The following is a 15081-nucleotide window of genomic DNA, read 5'->3' as shown; positions in this document are numbered from 1 at the left end:
TCCTCAGTGGTGGCCCGTAAACCTGTGTAGATAGATGTGGTGGGAGCAGAGCGGTGTTCTGGAAAGCTCATGATGTTGGTGCACCTCAGAGGTTTGTGATTAGAGAAGCCCAAGTCAGGAGCTGACAGCAGTCCTGGCTGGCGAGTTTTCAAAACTCCCCTGGTGTGATCATATCTGTGCCTGGGGAAGTTAAGCTGGCATAGTCTGCCTCTAGGAGGATGACGGTGATGGACTATGGGTTTGGGAGCCCTGTTTGGGCCATTTTTGGCAGCGTGTCTACAAGTGTTCAGGTGTTTGGTCCTGTGGGCGTTCTACACACTGACCATGGCAAGGAGATCTGTTCCTACGGGTTTAGGAGCCTTCAAATGTCACGTGGCCATATTTCTAGGGAAGCAAAATGCAATTCTTCTGAGTCCCAGCCATGTAATTACAGCATTAATAACAGCTATCATTTTTGATGCTTCGGTGCCAAATGCATAGGTTGTTGTTTCTGTTATGCTTTCAGAGTAGTTTGTTCTGCTGCTTTTTCCCTATTTGTGCCTTATCTACAACTGAACAATTACCAGAAATGTGATGAGGACATCGTATGCAGAAAGTCATCCCCTTGTCTTTTTTCCCAGTGACTCTGAGGTGTGTGTGAGTGGCCGTTATCTCAGCTGCTAATCAGTGAAGCTGGAGCTAATGTGCGACGTGACCTTTGTGAAGAGAAAGGAGGTTTTGCCAATATTGTACTTGCAGTTTGAATAAACTTTTGCACTTTATCATGTATCTGATTGCATGAACTGCTCTCTTACTGACTTGTATTGCCTGATCATTTACAGTTATATCAAACAAGTTAAGAAATGCCCCAAATTTGTCTTGTATGTTAGTTATGATGTTTTCATTGACCAGGTATCATTAGTGTTATGTGATGGCCCCTGATCTTCATAGTCTAAATACCTTCTGTGCTTTCATCTGTTTATGCTTCATTTAGTTTGAAGCTATCCTGCATAGCTGCACATTTCCTAGTTTAGTGAAGTCGATGGGATTTTTACCACTGAAATTAGACCCAGTTTACAGCAGCCTGTGGGTAAGCAAAGGTTATTCTCTAGCACTTCCCTCTTCTACAATTTTATAGTGCTTAGAAGTCTGATGGATGGAGCACTCAATTATTTAGCATCTATCAAGCTTTTGCTTACAACACCTAAACAAACACTAGTATCACCTACTTTTTTCTGAATATATAAAATATAATTCTGCTACATGAATCCACAAACTTAAAAAAAATATGCAGTTGCTTAACCAGCCCTTTTAATGAAATGGGTTTTGAATTGAAATTTTAAGTATGCATGAAGACAGTAAGATACCATTTGCAGCGTTAGGATTTCAATAATGTATGGAATTAGCAGAGCTTTATTATATTTCTGTGCCTGCATGCCCTCTGTAGAGTAAAAGTTGTAATAAATATAAGTTCAAAGGTAAAATTTTATTGCTGCGCATGAGAGGAGAAAAAATAAATTAGAGTAATGTAATCATGCTCATATATGTTATGAATTTTGAACAGTGTCTATTAGAAAGTTTGTCAAAATGTGCTTAGCTTTGAAAATACAGATTAACGCTGAAGGTTTTAATATTGTTCTTCCTTACGTGCATATTCCTTGAGAATATAAGTGTAAAGTATCTCCTGCCGAAAGCAATTGTCATAAAATGACACTTTCCTATTTTAATAGCTGAATAATCAGAACAAAAATATTTTCTAAGTTGTGGAGAGGTTATTGCTTTTTTTCACAGAAAGAAATTTAGTGGTAGAAAACCAAATTTTATCCAGATATTTTCCAGTTTTTCTGTTTCAGTTCTTATATTTGAAACGTGGTCTAAATGCCTCTTGACAGCCTTGGCGCTTCAGGGTATTTAAAAGGGGGGGGGGCAGGCGTTCATGTGGTTTCATTTACTGATTCTGTGTTTACCTTTAATCTAGTAGCAAAGTTAAAGTAGTGGATCTCCAACAGGAGCTGGAAAACCTGTTAGGGAATGACTGGTTGCTATCTGTCTGGGCCCTTTAGGGTTCATACATATTTTTTTTTTTTTCTCCTTTGGAGCAAATACAGAATAGGTCAGCATGGGAGGGCAGCTGTTGGTGCGGGTGCCGCTGAGCTTGGCAAACATTTGTCTGAACTGCCAGCTCAGCACATGGTCCCAGCTTCAGCATCTCTGAGAAAGCCCCAGCTTGATGAAATTTTGACATCAAAGATAATTCCTTCTGTGTTTTCTTCACTTACCATCTCTTTACTTTGTCCTCTGTTGTCTTCCTCACTTGTCTTTCTGTGAGCCCAGGGCATGCCGTGAGGACACTACCAAAGCATGGGCAGTGGCCTTTCTTAGAAGTCTTTTTAATAGTCCTCAGGTTGTAGCTTCACTATTCAATTTGGAAAAAATCAGCTGCTGTGTGTGGATACACACCCTATTTTCTTTTTAAGTGAGAGAGTCAGAGACTTGTTTAACAGTCCAACTTAGGTTGTGCCAGAGCCAGAACCCAGCTGCTGTGTCCAAGCCCATCCATATGTTTGAACTCTGAAAGGAGGCGATGGTGGAGGGTCTGTGTACCCCACTGAGCAAAGGCCTTCTGGGGACGTGCTGTTTGTATTCTGGTGGATGCTGCTCTGCTGGCAACACCCCATTTCCCAGGTTGGGATGATGGCCAACACTGTGAGGATGCTTCATCTTGCTGTGTAAACATTCAAGCAGCAGTATCCATCTCCATCAGAAGCCTGGAGAAAGAGGGAAGATTTTCATGGGAAATAATTTTATCAGCCAATTAAAAAAAAGGATGCAGAGTGTGCTGCCTTATCTGGCCCAGTAACATCAAGAACAAGCTTCAGGCAAAGTTGTGTCTCAAGGCTTCTGAAGAGTAATACACATAATTTTTTTGATGAGCTAGCAGATCTATTATTTGTCACCTTTTAATTACAATACCCAAGTATAAGGTTGTGTGCTGCTTGCTGAGAAATGTTTCCTCATTGGAAACTATTTTTTGGGTTTTTTCCACAGCAAAAAGTATATTCACAGACAGTTTTTAGATTTGTTTTTTTTTTTTAAATGTTTCTGAGGCAATTTGGACTCTGAATAATAATAGGGGAAAACAGTGATAGATATTTTTCTTTTTCTTTTTTTTTTTTCTTCTTCTTCTTCCCCAAAAGAACTGTCAGCTTTAAATCTGTGGAAACTTGCCGGAGACGGAAAATAACAGGAAACTTTTCTAAATGAACCTTTTTAGATCATCATAAGTGATTCCTACCTTTAAATTCTTCTGTTGATGCCACTGTAGGTGAGTTGTAAGCAGGATGAGGCTGTTGTTACAAGATAATCAGTGAACCAGTTCCAGAGGGTGGAGCAGTTTAGAGACCAAATATACTTTAAATGGCATCAGAGGAATGATGCACTACCGACTGAAAATGTAGGCATTGTTATTAATGATGTAATTAAAGTTCCACCTCATGGGCAAAGTGGAAGCACACGGAAAATATTACTAATATTGTGTTTCCTACATTTGATTTATCCTCATTTTAAGTACTAAATGATCTATGCAAAATACAGTGGAAATTAAACACTCCTTCTAAAATTCACAACTTTATTATGTAAAAATGGTTCAAACTTAGGTCAGGGTACATTATCCAGAAGTAACTTAACCCACCTGAAAAATGTCTTATGTAGTTTAGATGCATAGTTGATACTTGGCAAAATGGTGTGTACACTAAGAGGTTTTACTCAATAACCAAAGATTACAGTTTGCAATTTGCATTGCTTTTGTCAAGAACAGATTTCAGCCATTCATTTAGACCCTTGACTGATGATCATCTATGTTACTGGGTGAATAGTCCTCTTTATTGCCATCTTTTAAAAGCTATTAAATAGGACACCTTAATACCATTCTGTTCTGAGTTTTGTGGATCAATTAGAGACAAAATTGGAAAAGAAGCTCCTAATGTTAGTAGTAATAATAAAATTAAAAATGGCCTAGTAGTCAGTCCTGCAGATTCTGAACATTTCCTGATAGACTGTGGAAACTCTCCGAGTTGCTTTATGGGATTAGGCCAGACTCTGCATCTGAACTAGAACATTTTGTGTTAACTGCTTCTAAATGAGCACTTAGTTGTAAGTAGTTGGCATAAATCTAATTTTAATTTACTGTTTTCATTTTCTTTTGCATTGATCCTTTTTGTAGAGATTCAATTGCAGACTTGGAGAAAGATGTTTTTCAAAGAGTCCAGATGGTATTTGCAATTATTTATTATCATTAGCATTCACTGTATCTGAAAACAAGACTTTTGCCAACTTAGATAAACCTCATCTGCTGCACTATTGTTTACAATTTTTCAGTGTCTTATGTTAATACAAACTCACTCTTGGGGCAATTTCTGGGTCTAGAAGAGAAAAAGATTCTGTTATTCCTCAATATATAGCAAATTGCCAACTCACTTCGGGAAAATTGCTTGGATAACAGTCAGTCATAGCTTTTTGATGGCTATGAGCAAGCCAGCAAGGTACATCATTCTTAAGAGCAGCATAATCAGAACAAAAATCATAATAAACCAGTAGGTATAAAAGCACTGCACTTTTCCATGTGTGCACACGCAACTTTTCTTTATGGGGTCACTTACTATGTGAGAGCACGATTACTGTAGTTTACCCTTTGTAATACATTCCTTATAATTTTTTTTCTTTGAGTTTTGAGAGTGAAGATGGCACCTTAAGTATGCAAAAATGGAATGTTTAGAAATTTACAGCTGTGATGCAGTGGGAATAAAATGCCACCTTCTTTATTCTAAATTAAAATGCTTGAATTCTTCCACTAAAATTGTTCTGCCCCGCTGCACAGATATGTAAGTTGAAGTGGACTGTATACACTATTGGAATAAAGAAATCTACTCATAATTGGGGTTTTTTCCCTCAAAGTTTTGGAAAGATATGTATATTTTATAATATTTTAACACATTTGACTTATTTGTGTAATTGGTTTCTACAATATCTTGTGTTGATTAGCATTTGGAACAAAGCAGTAGAGAGAAGAAAACAGAGGGACACCTGTTTCAATTATGCTACAGCACCAATTTCAACAATAAATCTTAATTGCAATCAGTCTTGATCAACCCACCTGTGTAGATTCCCTCATTTACAATGAGGAGGGATAATGGAGAAAAAAGGAAAAAGTATAAAGAAACAGAGGGAAAAAAATCCCAGAACACTAATATGGATTATGTTTAGTTCTTATACTTTATGTATTTAGATTGCTGTGCTACGTTAATTATTAGGAAGAGTGGCCTGAATTTCTATGCTCTGGGTATACAGTGAACCCATGTTTACTTTCAGCTGCCACGTGAACAATTTCTCTTAATTCAGGAGGGGTTGTGCAAACAGCCGCAAGGTGAAATTAATTTTGCTTTCATGCCCTAGCCCAGCAGGTGAATATGTAGCAAATTCCTTTAAATGACTACTTGTCTTTCTGTGTGGGATAGGAAATACATCTGAGCTATTCTCTTATGTAGGTAACCTCATGCAGCTGTATTATTTTTTTTTTTTTAACCTTGAGACTGGTAGCTGCTGTATAGTTCTCCATAGATGTATACTGAGATGTTCTCTGCAGCCTTGGCAGCTGCTTGCTGATATGCCTCCCCCTGTGCTCTCTTGGAGCTTCCTTAGATTCACAAATCAATTTTCTTACGTGCATTTACATAAAGAGGGAAAACAGTTGAGCGTAAACAGTCCAAATTGCCGTAAGAGGGTGTATAGGAAAGAAAAGCAAATACTGCTTTTTTTCTATATTCTTCATCATCTTTATCTCATAACCTCTGCTATCATCACTTGGACATAGGTAAGGGACAAGTTCATGGCCAGTGATGCAGGGATTTTGGGCAAGACTTCTGATTTTGTGGTAATTTCATAACATATTTCCAGACACACTTTCTTTTTCATGATTATTCTCATTCCCTCTGTCTGTTTTTGATACTTTTTTACCTTTTTCTTAATTGTGCATTATTTGCTTAAAAATGTTTTTTTTCACCCTTTTCTTCATTGTACATTATGTGCTTAAAAATGTTTTTTCTTTAATGCACTGTTTTTCATAGTTGCATTTTAGTTAAGTCTTTTGACTCAAATCCTCAATGATTGTCTCTTTCTTTTTTTTCTTTCTGAGAATGATCCTGGTTGTATTCATGTTTATTTCCTCTTTTCCATTGTGAATGGCTTGTTCTTTGCTGCTTCATCTTTTTTCGTGATAGATCTTCACCTCCATTCATCTTCATTGCTATTGCATTCCTCTTCTCTGCTACGGGACTCTGATAATAGTGATGGACCACTGCAATTAAATTTATTCCATACACCACTGCTCTCACTGACAAACTGACACCACTCTTCTCTGAAGTTCTTACCTGTTGACTGGCATTAAGAAAAGTCAACCAGGAGCCAGGGATTTCAGTGAAGTGTGACATTGGTCTCCCGGTGACGACTGAACACAGCAAGCCCTGGATGCTTTGAGGTATCTCTAAAGCTGGTCATGCAACACAGAAAAAAACCCTTGTGTTGATATGATGAGATAAACACGTTCAAAATGGTTATAAGAAATTTCTCTGATTGTTGTAGTTTGATTGTTATTGCTTTTAAATGTAACGTTTTTGTTAGCTGATGAGATGCCTAGGCCAAGATATTGTCAGCAGACAGCTTTCTCTGAATGCACTTGCCGTTAGCAAACTGGCATACAGTCAATAGGAATTCTTCTGAATTTACTACTGTCTGTTGACATCTTATTCTGTTACAGGCAAGTATTTAATCAAAGTTTATTGTCATTCTTTTCTGAGATTTAAGTGGGATGTAAAATTTTATGATACGTGTAGTATTTTAGATGACAGCTTCATTATTTCCACTGAATAATTTGAAATGCTACAAGGAGAAATATTGATGTCAAACTGGTAATTGTCATTAAATATGCAGCATTTTTGCAGCAGTCATTTGTGCGAAAAATAAATTTCCTGAACTTCTAGGTAGCAATGCAGAACAGTCTGTAATGCAATTCCTTCATCTTGAGCCATTCCTCAACATGGAGGTTGCTCAAAGCTTGACACACATCTGCCACCTGAAATCTTCAAAATAATTTTACAAATTTTCCTTTTAAAAAATGAGCATGGAGAATACTCACATTTTTTTATTCAGTTGATTTTTTTTCAATTTCTGCTGCCTGATGGGATTTGTATTTTTGTTGTTTTAGTTTATCCTGTCCAGTGGACATTCCCTTTTTCCTGAGCCAGGAGCGATGTCTGTGGCAGGAGTAATTAAACTGTGTCACAGGAGATGGGTACACAGGTCACTGGGAAGAATGAGACCAGTGCACCAGAACTGCAAGGCATTATGTAAAATAGACAGATGCAGTTTAATATTGAACTGATTGAGAATGAAACATGCCTGTTGGTTGAGTGCCTCACCATAGAGTGCCATATTCAGGACCGAGGGAGTGGCTTCTCCTTCTAGAATGGAAAAGACAATAAGGAGAGATTTCACTTGCTGGAAAAAACAAGCTCTTTAGTTCAAGGAGGGTTTTATGTCATTCCTTGTTTTGTTTCCCTTCTTGGGAAGAATTTAATTTGCTTTTAGGTGAATCAAAAATTCCACTCAGAATCGTACTTCTCCATGTAGCTTCTTTGTTACCTTGTTAAGGAATTCAGATTAAGGACTGGTGCATTAGGTAATGATCAACTTTATTAGCAAATATATTTACAAAAATGCTATGCTTGTCTTCTTTTTCGTAATTATTACACCCTGACTTTGGAAGAAAATGCATTAAATCTTTCTTATATTGAAAATATTATCATGTGAATAGATCTTGGGTATTTAACTTTAATCACTATACTATTCAAGTACAAGGCAATTGGTTTAAAAAAAGTCAGAGGTTTGGTCAGGATGCTTGCAGTGAAACATTTTGAATGGAAAACTAACGTTTTTCTGACTAAAATTTTTTTTAGGAAAACATGCATTTAGCAAGGTGGAGAACAAAAATTGTACTTAAAACATTAAATAAAGAGCACGTGAGAGGGAACACTTGGCTCCTGGGATGCTGGATATGCTAGCTCAATTCTTATACCTGATGCAGATCAGAGGTTGGATCTTGTGTGTTGTGCCTCTGAGGTGATGGCATGTAGTTATGCTTTTGCTCTCTCCCTCCTTCTTTTCTTAAAACATGTTTTTTGAAAGATCTGGATTTTGTCCTAATATGGAATATAAAAATTTGAAAGCTTTGAAACCTTAAAACATTTTGTAATATGAAAAAATAATTCCCTCTTGACTCCCAGTCCTGTTATATTTCTTAGTATGGAATAAGTCAAAAAGAGGAATATTTTCAAGGTGCTGTGACTAGCATGAATCAATTAATAACTGTAATTCTTTGTAGAATGTGGGTATAAGTTCTGTTTTACAGCTAGTGCTCTCCATGTGCAGTTGTATTAGCAGTAGTTGTTGTGGTTACCCAAGGACAGACAGAAAGCACTTCCCAAGGTTCTCTCCAATCTGAGTCCTGCTTAGTTTTCACCCACTTAGTTTGTCTTCAACATTAGAATGAAACTGTTCAATTGCTCAGTCACTGTCCTAACCAGGTCTCCAGTTGCATCCCAGTAACAGCTGTGGATCTGTACTGTTTAGTATTACAGCAGAAAAAATACTCTTCAGAATAAACGTAATTCCTTGAGACTAATTCTGGCACTTGACAGCATCAAATGTGAGAAAAAAGATGAAATGAGCAAGTCAGTTGTATCTGAAGAGAGCCAACAAAGATAGCGATAGTAACCTCTGCGGTAGGTTGGATTGGATGAGCTGGATCAGGTCTAAGCTAACTAGAGGAATTCATTTTTTGAAAATGCCTTCTGTCCTTTTGCCTTGGACAGCTCAGTTTACTGATGAATGGATGAATGATGCTCTCAGTTTATTCCAAGATGTCAGCAAGTTTCAGACAGGAATGAGTTTTCCCATCAGGAGGGAGCTGCTCCAGGCCCTGAGCAGGAGAGACTGGGTCCCTGAACAGCCATCTGGGTTTAATTCCTGGTTATCCCAAGATGATCTTCAGAGCAATGTCATGGGTTCCCATATAAAAAATTCTAATAGGGACCAAAGTTGTAGCTGCCGTGGTCAGTGCTGTCCCTTTCGCTCTTTTCCCTGAAGGGAATGACTTTCTTCAAGACTGACACCCTTCTGCTGTGATCCCCCACTCTGCTACTCTCCAGGGCTGATTTCAGATGCTATGTCTTGAGATCTAAATGCATACTTGGAGGGGAATTCATATTGCATTCAGATGCATGATTTAGGTGCTTGAAGGCATTAGTTTTATTTAGAGAGGGAGAAAGCCTCCTCTAGAATCACAGAATCATAGAATCATAGAATTGTTTAGGTTGGAAAAGACCTTTAAGATCAAGTCCAACTGATAAACCAGCCCTGCCAAGTCCACCACTAAACCATGTCCCGAAGCACCACATCTACATGTCTTTTAAATACCTCCAGGGATGGTGACTCCACCACTTCCCTGGACAGCCTGTTCCAGTGCTTGACAGTCCTTCCAGTGAAGAAATTTTTCCTAATATCCATTCTAAATTTACCCTGGTGCAACCTGAGGCCATTTTCTTTCATCCTATTGCTTGTTACCTGGGAGAAGAGACTGACCCCACCTAACTGCACCCTCCTTTCAGGTAACTGTAGAGAATGATAAGGTCTCCCCCGAGTCTCCTTTTCTCCAGGCTAAACACCCCAGTTCCCTCAGCCGCTTCTCACAGGACTTGTGCTCCAGACCCTGCACCAGCCTCGTTGCTCTTTGGACACACTCCAGCACCTCAGTGTCTGGCTTGTAGTGACAAACCTGAACACAGTGTTTGAGGTGTGGCCTCACCAGTGCTGAGTACAGGGGGAGTCCTGCTGGCCACACTATTTCTGATACAAGCCAGGATGCTGTTGGCCTTCTTGGCCACCTGGGCACACTGCTGGCTCATGTTCAGCCGGCTGTCAACCAACACCCCCAGGTCCTTTTCTGCTGGGCCCCTTTCCAGCCACTCTTCCCCAAGTGTTTCATGGGGCTGTTGTGACCCAAGTACAGGACCCAGCACTGAGCCTTGCTGAGCCTCATACAGTTGGCTTCGGCCCATCAATCCAGCCTGTCCAGATCCCTCTGCAGAGCCTTCCTACCCTGCAGCAGATCGCCATTCCTGCCCAACTTGGTGTTGTCTACAGACTTACTGAGAGTGCGCTCTATCTCCACGTGCAGGTCCTTGATAAAGATGTTAAACAGAACTGGCCCCAATACTGAGCCCTGGGGAACACCACTTGTGACCAGCTGCCAACTGGATTTACTCCATTCACCAGCACTCTTTGGGCTTGGCCATCCAGCCAGTTTTTTACTCGACTAACAGTATGCCTGTGCAAGCCATGAGCAGCCAGTTTCTCCAGGTGAATGCTGTGGAAGACAGTGTCAAAGGCCTTACTGAAGTCCAGGTAGACAACATCCACAGCCTTTCCTTCATCCGCGAAGTGTGTCACCTTTTCATAGAAGGAAATCGGGTTAGTCAAGCAGGACCTGCCTTTCATAAACCCATGCTGACTGGGCTTGATCACCTGGTGGTGCTGTATGTGCTGCTTGGTGGCACTCGGGATGATCTGCTCCATAACCTTCCCTGGCACTGAGGTCAGACTGACAGGCCTGTAGTTTTCTGGATCCTCCTTCTGGCCCTTCTTGTAGATGGGTGTCACATTTGCTAACTTCCAGTCAACTGAGACATCCCTGTTAGCCAGGACTGCTGATAAATGGTGGAAAGTGGCTTGGTGAGCACTTCTGTCAGCTCCCTTAGTAAACTTGAGTGGATTCCATCCTACCCCATGGACGTGTGTGTGTAAAGAAAGATTAGAAAGATTATTCAGAATATCTGAGATAGGAATTACACCTTCAAGGTACTGGGTGGGCAATTTGGAAGCTCTGGAGAATTTAATAGTCTCTTTAAATCTGTGACAATGCATAAAGCACACTTCAGATATATCCTGTACTAGTATTTTTCATGGAAAATGAAAGATTATTACCTCCCTTTGTAGCATACGGTAGTTTTCTGAGAATTCTCTGCCAGGCGGCTGGTACAGAAGAACATTCCCCTTCTGCAGTAATACAAGCCAGTAATTAAACCTGAACACAGCGAATAGAGCTATAAAGTAAATCAAAGTGAGTGTTGAATTGTGCCTTCATGCACTGGGTGGTAAACTCTTTATAACAAAACTCAAAGCTTCCTTTCTTCGCTGAAGAGCCATGAATTGCAGCCTCTGTTTGCAGCGTTACTGTTGCTGTCACCTGCTGTAAATCCAGCATGAAAAGAAATCACGGAGGAAAGAATTGGAAAATGCATTTTGCTCCTTTGTCTCCCATCCCCACAGGGTGGTCACTTGAAAATCTGTGGCACCTGGGCTCATGGGTGGAGAAAGCCACCCCAAAGGAGACCCAAATGTTTTAAACCATCTTCTGAGTGGAGTGACCTGGATTTTGTAAAGTCAGATGAAATCAGTGGAAAGGCCCTGCTGCCTTTCAGCAAGTAGAGTTTTCTCTGATGCTTACATCTTCAGCACAATCTGATTGGTGGAAGAACTGGGCTAAATTCAGAATTCAGTGAGCTGCGTGGCGCTCCATGCTGTAAAATCTGTATATAATGAAGATAACTCCTCGCATGGATGGGGGGCCACACTTGCAGGGCCACTGTCCCATCTCATCCCTTCTCATTCTGCCACTGACTGTTCGCATGCTTCCCTCGAAGTGTCAGAGATGGGAGAGCAAGACAGATATTCTGCCTACTTCACCAAAGCATATAATCTCTTGATGCTACTGTACCATTGACTCCTAAAATCACGTCGGCTCAGGATGCCCTCATGTTATCTGCCACTGTACAGACAGGCTGTCAAAATGTTAGCAGGGATTTTGACGCTAAAATGACTCAGGAAGACAGCTGGAATAAGGCTTACAGGTTTATTTGGTGGTTTTATATTGTTTTTCTCTAAAGCTAGTTCTCAGCATTATGTGAGCATCCAAAGCGGTAGTGGTGATAATGGACTAGTTGAAATGAATGATGAATTAAGCTTGGTTTGCAGGGGTGCCAAATGCAGTACCAAAGGATGGGGGCTCTCTGTAGGGAGGGTGTTGGTTTGTATTTTCTTATTGAGTAGACTTAAAATAATAGTGCAATGATAGCACACATCAAGACTTTGCTGATGAGCATAGGCATGTGCAAGAGAAAGGAAATATAAAAATAAAGTATTTTAAAACATATCTTGCAGTCTGATTGCCTGCTAGATTCTCTGTTACTTCTCATAATATGCTTGAAAAGTTTTATTTGTGCCTCGAGGGTGATGAGCCTGTCTTCATTTAGGGATGCAACTGCAGATAATACCACTGTGCTATTGACAGCTTTATGCACTCTCACTAGCAGCCTGCCTTTCTTATTTACTCACTTGTATATGTTTTCTCTTGCAAAATCAGTATGGTTTTCTACCCTCCTAGTTATAATTGAATCCTGGGCCGCCTTGTTGCAGAGCCTGTTCCTGTAGCGTGAGGTGAAAGAGCCAGTTGGTTGCCATTATAAATTTTATTTTTTTTTCTGTACGTATAATTGAGCCTGGATAGTCATTATGTTTTTTCCTAGGTTCATAATTACAGAAACCCTGAAGGAGAGCTTTGTAACTATTATAAGGGCAAAAGAGGAGGTAACGTTTAGTGTGAGCTTGTTGTTTTTAAACAGGTAGATTTGAGCTTCCAGAAATTTCGGACATGCAGCTGAAAATTCATGAAGGTCCAGAAACACTAAGCAATAGGACAGTGTCACAAAGTCAGTCATGCCTGTCCATCGCTTAAATTATACTTGTAAGCCACTAGATGTAATTCAGTACTAAAAGAGTTATGTTTTATGAATTCCTATGAATTATGATGTCCTGGTTAATTCTGTGTAATTACTAAAATTACTGGACATTTCCTTATTTAAAAAAAAATTTTTAAAATTTATTTTAAAAAATTTATATTTCATTTTGCTTTTTAAAAACAATAGTTTTGTGTCTTGGACTCTGCATGACATCCTTCATGGGCTTTGTTTTGCTGCTCCTTCTGCCAGCAGTTCTTTTGGTTGGTAGGTTTTTCCCCATCAGTCCCCACTGTCCTACCTTCTTATTGAAAGGGCTTTTGGAAGGATGCTCCTCATCAGGAGGTATGCTTTGGCCCAGGTCCCTTGGTTCATCTCCAACAGAAAGTACTTCTCCTTGGATTGGAGTGGTCCAACAGATCCATAATTTCAGATTCCCTAGTTTTTGGGTGAGAAGCAGAGTCAGAAATAACAGTGGCTCATTCTGGTGAGGTTGCAGGAGAAGGACCAAAACATCTATTGGACACTTCTCTGGCCTACAGGCAAAAGAAAACTGCCTTTTGTGGGAACCTGCACAATTTGTATTGTGGGAAATAGGTTCTGTAGGTGGAGATTGCTGGAAAATATGGGGCAATTATCATCAATTCTCTTGATAATTGATATTACAGCTTTCTATTGATTGAATCATTCCTTGTATTTGTCTGCTTTATGAAGTGGACTGCAGCCAAGATGTCACACAGAAAACTTAAAACACATTTTTTTCCTTTTTTGCTTTTCCAAAGAAGTACTTTAGTTTTTCAAATATTACACTTTCAAGCCTGAAGCCTAACCACGTGTTCTTTTGTTCCACGGGTGGGCAGACAGGCATTTGACATAAAGTTAGTCTGCTTGATGCAGGTGGTGGATACTGAACGAAGCTGGGCCTTCATGCATGTCTGTCTTGTTTTGTTTGCTCCAGGTGAAGAAGTATCACATCACCTCTGCTCAGAGCTTCCCCGCCCTGAAGTTGTAGCTTGTGAAATCCCTTGTGCGACAGACTGTGTCATCAGTGAATGGTCTCCGTGGTCCCCATGTTCCCACTCATGCTCCAGTAAAAATGCTGAGGGCAGTCAACGCAGGAGTAGGTCCATTTTGGCCCTTCCAGCTGAGGGTGAGTGATAAACATTTTTTGAAGTAATCACTGTTTGTTTGTTGTTTTAATGAATTGACTTGCATTCCTCAGCCAAGCTCTGTTTAGATCAGAGCTAATCCTAATACTGTAGTAATGAGGAATAATACTTAATACTTGTCTGTACCCTCATGCCTAGTGACTCAAAGATCTTTATGCGCTTGAGTTAATGCATGTGCCACTTAAAGAAATTCTGTTCAAAATTATTTACTTCAGCCTGTGTGTTACTGTCTATTGAAGGCCAGTCTGGGTGTGAATTTACTTCAGGAGAGCTACATCCTATACTAATGAATTGCTGGGTGACACAGACTCATCATACAAGTGTCTTTATAGGAACATATTAGCACCGATTTAGAAAAGAACAGTGAGCTGTGAAAAATGAGGAAATAGGAAAGGACCCATTTATTTGATTAATGCAGATCTAGAATGCGTTGACTTTATTTTTCTATTGTAATAAGTATCTCTTGATGAATACATACATAATTTCCTCTGGATCTTCATGGACACATCATGTATCTGGATTTTTACATAACATCAGCAATACAATTATTTGCACAAACTCTTTTGTATTGGAAGTGTTGTCTAACTACAGTTCGATATGGTAATTCATTTATGTGTTGGTTTGTCACACAAGATTTTAAAGGTATCACATGAAGTGCATAAAAATTCTTAAAAAGAACAGGTCTAAGACTAAAGTCTTGTTGACAGAACAAAAATATCTGCTACTGTCAACACTATGTGCAGCTAATGCAGCAGCAAACCACTTCGAGATGCAAGTCTAGTTTAGGACAAGCTCTGTTAAGTGTTGTTTTGTAAATTATCATTAAAGCCACCCACTGTTTCTGGGGCAGTGTGAGGACTTGAACTGGCAAACCCTTACTCATGTGAATGGTTTGTATTCACATAAATATCCTTATAAGCACTTGCAAAGAAAATTGGGATCCTTCAAGAAAACTGCTATATAATTGTCAATTGAATAAGAATGCTACTAAAAAAGTCTGTGAGCTAGAGAATATTTAAAATGAAAAA

General features: G+C 39.5%; 1 protein-coding gene across 1 annotated transcript in view; it reads left to right on the top strand.

Annotated features, from left to right (window-relative positions):
* THSD7B (thrombospondin type 1 domain containing 7B) overlaps positions 1 to 15081 on the top strand; it is a 370637-nt gene that overhangs the window by 204743 nt on the left and 150813 nt on the right. Inside the window, exon 9 of the mRNA XM_074910342.1 lies at positions 13843 to 14034. Within this exon, the coding sequence (XP_074766443.1) occupies positions 13843 to 14034 (192 nt within the window). The remainder of the gene's footprint in view (positions 1 to 13842; positions 14035 to 15081) is intronic.

This window comes from Athene noctua, chromosome 7, assembly GCF_965140245.1.
Source record: "Athene noctua chromosome 7, bAthNoc1.hap1.1, whole genome shotgun sequence".
Classification (NCBI taxonomy): domain Eukaryota; kingdom Metazoa; phylum Chordata; class Aves; order Strigiformes; family Strigidae; genus Athene; species Athene noctua.
The sequence above is the reverse complement of the archived record's forward strand: the minus strand, read 5'-3'. Positions and strand labels throughout refer to the sequence as shown.